The 6,187-nt window shown below is 42.8% G+C and overlaps 1 protein-coding gene across 1 annotated transcript in view; it reads left to right on the top strand.

Moving 5' to 3' along the window:
- IDUA (iduronidase, alpha-L-) overlaps positions 1 to 6,187 on the top strand; it is a 50,893-nt gene that overhangs the window by 634 nt on the left and 44,072 nt on the right. The window contains exon 2 of the mRNA NM_001031433.2: positions 2,204 to 2,344. Coding sequence (NP_001026604.2) covers positions 2,204 to 2,344 — 141 coding nt within the window. The remainder of the gene's footprint in view (positions 1 to 2,203; positions 2,345 to 6,187) is intronic.

The raw sequence follows: 6,187 nt of genomic DNA, 5'->3' as shown, positions 1-6,187 counted from the left end.
AGCAGCAGTGGTAAGGCAGAGAGTCACAGCAGGTTTAAATCAGCAGCCTGCACTTAGGTTTGAAAGGAAGTTGTGAGCTTTCTAATACAGTGCTTAAGGCAAATCTGAGAAAAAAAAAAGGAAAAATTTACAGTGTTTTCTCGTGTCAGTGGAAAAACAGAACAAGCCCTAAAATCAGCTCGTGTATGTTAATCTAAATCTTTGAGCTTTCTGGATTTTCATCTTTTGTTTTTAATTTCTACTTGCAAGGTAAAAAAAAAAAAAAAAAAACATTTAAGAAGAGGTGCATTAAATAATGCACTTATCTCATTTAAACCGCAGCCAAGAAACAATCAGGCTTCTAAGTATGTGAAAGACATTTTGTAAGACTGAAAATGTGAGAAGGATGTCAGGGAGGAGACCAAGGAGCAGAAGCAGTGGCTCTATCGAGCAGTTCAGCAGCTATTCAATGATGCTGTAATACCGGGCCAGCACTGTTATTGAAGGATCCCTTGAACAGCCACTCTCAGTCCAGTTGTTGGGCACGTATGCAGCTGGAGATCAGCAGATAATGAAGCCTGGGAGATTTAAAATCTTTATCAATGTGTGCTTTCAATTCAGAAGAGGAACTGGAACTAACAAACAAAAAATGCTGGTTTTCCATGCTGTCTTGTCATGGTCATAAGGTTTCTCTCCAGCAGTGTGAATTTCAGCGTTTTTATTCAGCATGGGCAAAGCCTGTGAATGCTTTATGCCTTGATTTCTGTCTAGTTGCATTTGTGCATTTGTCCAAGTTTGAATCTCAGTGCAATCGCAAAACACTCCTTCAAAATCTAGCAGTTAATATTGTCCATATCCGTTGGAACAATGAAAACCACCCAGATGGCTGGTACATTTCTAGTCAGAGTAGAATCAGTAGCTTCTCGGTCTCATGTGTGACTTGAAGCAATCTCTGGGAGATGGTATTTTAAGTGCCCTGTGTGCTAGTGAAGTTGCATAGAAGAGCTCTCATATGCTGGCTGATTTGCATGAAACACTGCAGGGATGTAGTATGTGCCAAGACTTAGCTTTCTAATAGGGATGCAGGAGATGGAGTGGTAGATAGACTGTGTCTTTACTAGGATGTATCAAGTCTATTTCCAGGTGGGATCAGGTTTTTCTGCCTTTGGGCACAGAAGATTGTACAGTATCAGGCTCATTCAGTAGCATCCTTGCAGGATGTGAGATTAACTTGTAGAGAGAGTAGGGAAGGAAAAGATGACAGTTTGACTATCTGCAGCATAGTTGAAATCATAGACTCCAAAGATGCTGCTACCATTAGCAGCACCAGTATCTACTACCAGTGACGGTGGCTGAACAGACAAGTTTGGGAGTCGTTGCAGAGAACATGTTCTGTTCTGGCAGAAAAGAGTAATGAGTAAAACTTACTGCAGAAAAAGAGATATTTGAAGTCACATGACCCATCTGTTAGCATGGAAGCAGTAGTAAATTTGGAGCCTGTCTGATCTACCCATCAGAGGAGACATCACAGTAGGCCAAGCATAACTTTGTTATGGTGAAATAATGAGACACTGAAGTAATATTAATATGGTCGTTGTTATACGATTTAACATGCCTTGAGCATGTTAAATTGCTTACAGCAATTGTAGAAATGTCAAGCTTCATACTCCAGTGCTTTCTTATGCTTCAAGGTGAGGTGAGGAGTGATGGAGAATGTAAAAACTCTGAGAGTCTAATTCTACTTCTCACAGATATAACTTTCACAGCAGGGCAAGGGTTGATGTCAGCGCGTAGACTTCAGAAGGAATATCAACCCAGTATTTGCTTTAACACAGTCCTGGGCAAACCTGGCTCCTGCTCCAGAGCCTAGAAGTCACTGTACTTTCCTTATCATTAGTTACTTAGAAGTAAAGTGATCACCATTGCATGGCTACTTCAGGCCACCTCTGACTGAAGTTCTTGCCTGAGGAGCAATGACTGCTTGTAATACTTTCTTTTGAGTGTGGCAATGAGATGCACTGATTTGTGTTCTGCTTTGCCATATCATGGGTGTAGCTCCTTAGACCCAGAAAACATAAAGCTCTGTTTCACTTTCACCTATTGTTAAGACAGTGTTCCTTAAGCCAGATAAAGATCTTGCTTAACATACAGAGTTCTGGATACCCAGTGGAGCTGATAGCTATTGTTGTAATATGTTGCTTCTTTTTTTGTCCTTTTTCCAAAGCCCTCCTTTACCTCACAGCTCTGCTGATCTATTTGACTTAAGCAAAGATCAAGAGATGAACCTTGCATATATTTCTTCTGTTCCTCATGATGGCATTGAACAAGTTCGAATTCACTGGTTACTGGAATTGATTACTGTCAGGTAAGCAAACGTTTCATGTCAAAATTCTAAAAAAAAAGAGTTACAACTCATTAAAGTGACCAGCAGTTGCTCACTTTTGCAGTTCTTGCAGTTTAACTGCAGGCTGGGTGTGGTTTTGTGTTTGTGGAAGTCAGATAATGTCCAGTGAATTGAAATAGTATAGGGGCATATGAGTTGAGGAAAGAGAGAGCCTGTCTTGAGAAGGATGGGGCTAATTTGCATGCATTTTGTCCTAACAAGAGGCTGAGGAGCACTTTGAGGCTTCTTTTTGTCAGAAGTATCTTGTAGGTGTACTGATCAGCTTTGCCAAGACCATCTCAAGTCATATGCTGGAGTCATTCCACATCTCTCCAGCTGCTGTTCCAGACTCGGTGACTAGATTCCCGGTTGTACAACGACTTCCAAAGAGGTCTCAGGCTAGCAGAATTGAGTCTCATTACATATTTTGAGGTCATAGTGTAGCATTTTATAACTGGATGCATCCTTTTAAAGTACTGCTTGGTAAAGCCTTGAAAGCAGGGCTCTTCAGGAGACCCTAGTGCTCCTTTAAACGAGGAAGAGCTCTGCTTTGCAGTCAGAGCAATATATGCTGAGTATTATGGAGAGAACTCAGCCAGATTTCAATCAATGGTCATTCTAGCTGTTTTCAAGTTACACCAGATTTTTTGCTACTGTTCCTCCAAGCCCAGCTGAGTTTGTTGTTAGTGCAGTAACACCTCCAGCTATTTGGTACTGAGATGAGGAACTAGGAGAAACCAGACTTTGCGAGTTCATTTTTTTCAGTGTACAGTCTAGCTGACTGTATGTGTACCTACAGCTCCCTCTGGCTATAGGCTTGATTTTAATATCCAGGTAACAGTGTTATACAAATCTGGGAAGGGAGTTTATGTACCTATAGCTCCCTCTAGCTGTCTTGTTGTAATATTCAAGTTGCAGTGTTACAGTCCCTTTCAAAGTAATGTCTCTTTGGGGAAAGTTAGGAACAGGCTAGAGTAGGATGATAGATGTAAATTCAATGCATTCCTTGCCAAGTGCTTCAGGTGGGAATGCTGTCACATGTAAGGAATGTTAAAGAAAGCCTCCCACCACAATAAGTGAGACAGGAGAACTAGTGACAATCAATGTGGAGAAGGCTGAAGTTGCCAATTTTTCTTTTGTTTTTGTGTCTCAGTTTTTACTGGCAGTCATTCTTCCCAAACCACTCAAGTCCCTCAACCACAAGCCAGGGTCTTGGGGAACAACATCCCTCCCATTGTGAGAGATCAGGTTTAAGATCACCTGATAAATGTGAGTATAGATGAGTATCTGGCACCCAACAAGATGTTTTCCATGTCCTGAGGGAATTGAATGATGTATTTGCTACACTACTTATTATATTTGAAAAGTTGTGGCAGTCTGCAGAAGTCCCCAGTGACTTGGGAAAATAGCACACCCCTTTCTAAAAAAAGATAATAAGGACAATACTGGAACCAGTGACCAGTCACCCTCACCTCAGTGCCTGGTAAGAATGTGGAACACAGATCCTCCTGGAAGCTATGTTGAAACACATGGGAGGTGATTAGAGGCAGCCAGCATAACTTCATTAAGGACAAATCATGCCTGACTAGCGTAGTGATCTTCTACAATGGAGTGACTGGATCAGTAGATGAGTTAAGATCTACTGATGTCATCTATCTGGACTTCTGTAAGGCTTTCACTACAGTCTCCCATAATAATTCTTACAATAATTCAATAGGAGGCATGGGGATTTGATGGATGGACTGTTAGATGGATAATGAATTGGCTGGATGTCTGTGTCCAAAATGTTACAGTCCATTGCTTAGTGTCCAAATCAAAACCAATAGCAAGTAATGTCCCTCAACGGCCCCTACCATTTAATATCTTTGTTAATGGCATAGATAGTGGGATTGAGTGCATACTCAGCAAGTGTGCAGGTGACATCAACTCCATCAAACAGGTGGAGTTGATTGCACCTAAAGGAAGGGGTGCCATCCAGAGGGATTTTAACAGGACTGGGAGGTGGTCCTACATATGAATTAATGAAGTTCAGTAAGGCCATGTGCAAGATCCTGCATCTGGATTGGACAGTCTCAGATGTCAGACTGGGTGATGAGTGGATTGTGAGCTGATCTCTGGAGAAGAGTTTGGGGATATTGGTGGATGCAGAATTGGATGATGGGCCAACATTTTGTACTTGCAGCCCAGAAAGCCAACCGTAAGTGTGGAGCCTTGCACATGATGAGGAATAATTGCATGAATCAGTGCAGGTTAGGGGCTGACCTGTTGGAGAGGAGCTCTGTGGAGAAGAACCTGAGTATTCTGGTGAACAACAGGTTGGCTGTGAGTCAGCTGTGTGCCCTCGTGACCAAGGAGGCCAGTGGTATTCTAGAACACATTAAAAAGTGTGTGGCCAGTAGATCGACGGAGGTGATCCTTTCCCTCTACTCTGCCCTGGTGAGGCCACATTTAGGATACTGTGTCCAGTTCTGGGCTCCTTGGTTCAAAAAAGACAGAGGTCTCCTAGAAGAAGTCCAGAGGAGGGCCACAAAGATGCTAAAGGGCCTGGATCATCTCCCGTAAGAGGAGAGGCTGAGCAACCTGGATATGTTCAGCCTGGGGAAAAGAAGGCTGAGGTGGGATCTGATTAACGTTTATAAATACCTAAAGTGAGGTGGGAGGGAAGTGAATGAGGCTTAGTGACAGGACAAAGAGCAGCGGCCTAAAACTTGAATGTAGGAAGTTCCATGCAAACATGTGTGGAGGAGCTTCCTTATGGTAAGGGTGGCGGGGCACTGGAACAGGCTGTCCAGAGAGGTTTCTATGGAGAAGACCTGTCTGGGTGCCTACCTGTGTTGCCTATTGTAGGAAAACTGCTTCGACAGGGGGATTTGGACGCAGTGATCGCTTGAGGTCCCTTCCAACCCCTGCAATTTTGTGATTCTGTGATCGTAGTCTTCATTAAAAGAAACATGGCCAGCATATTGAGGGGGCTAATTCTCTCCATTTACTCTTCTATTCTGAGGACTCACCTGAGTATTACAGCCAGGTTTGGGACCTCCAGCGCAAGAGATTTATGGACCTTTTAGAGCAGGTCCAGAGGAGGGCCATGGAGCTAATCAGGGGACTGGAGTGCCTCTCCTTTCAGCAGAGTCTGAAAGAGTTTGGGTTGGTTAGCCTGGAGCAGAGCAGGCTCAGGGGAGACTTTATAACATCTTATAGTACTTAAAGGTGTCCTACAGGAAAGAGGGAGAGGCACTTCTTATTGGGGAATGTAGTGATAGGACAAGGAGTAGGTTAAATAAAGGGTCAGTTTAGGTTAGTTACTAGAAAAAAGTCTCTAATATTAAAGTAGGATACTACAACAAGTTGCCCAGAGAAACTTTGGATACCCTCTCCCTGGAAGTCTTCAAGGCCAAGTTGGATGGGACTTCAAGCAATCTGATCTAATAGATGGTATATCATGTCCATGGCAGAGGGGTTGAAAATAGGTGATCCGGCACAAGCTGTTCTGTGATAGGGAAGACATTTTTTATTATGAGAGTAGTGAGATACTGGAAAGGATTGCCCAGAGAAGTAGATGCACCGTCTCTGGAAGTATTTAGAGTCAGGTTAAACAACCGGGCTTTGAGCAACCTGATGTAGTGAAGGATGTCCCGTCCTGCGGCAGGTTCTTGGGTTAAATGATCTTTCAAGGTCGCTTCCTACCCAAACTTTTCTATTATTCTGTGATTCAATGTGCCCAGTGGAGTAAAAAATGAAGATACCTAGAACAGGAGTGATTGCTGTAGAAGGAAACAAAGCATACAATAAAAAAATAAATAAATAAAAATCCAAAACGGTAAT

This window comes from Gallus gallus, chromosome Z (genome assembly GCF_016699485.2).
Source record: "Gallus gallus isolate bGalGal1 chromosome Z, bGalGal1.mat.broiler.GRCg7b, whole genome shotgun sequence".
Lineage (NCBI taxonomy): Eukaryota > Metazoa > Chordata > Aves > Galliformes > Phasianidae > Gallus > Gallus gallus.
Note: the sequence above shows the minus strand (reverse complement) of the source record. Positions and strands in the feature narration are given on the sequence as shown.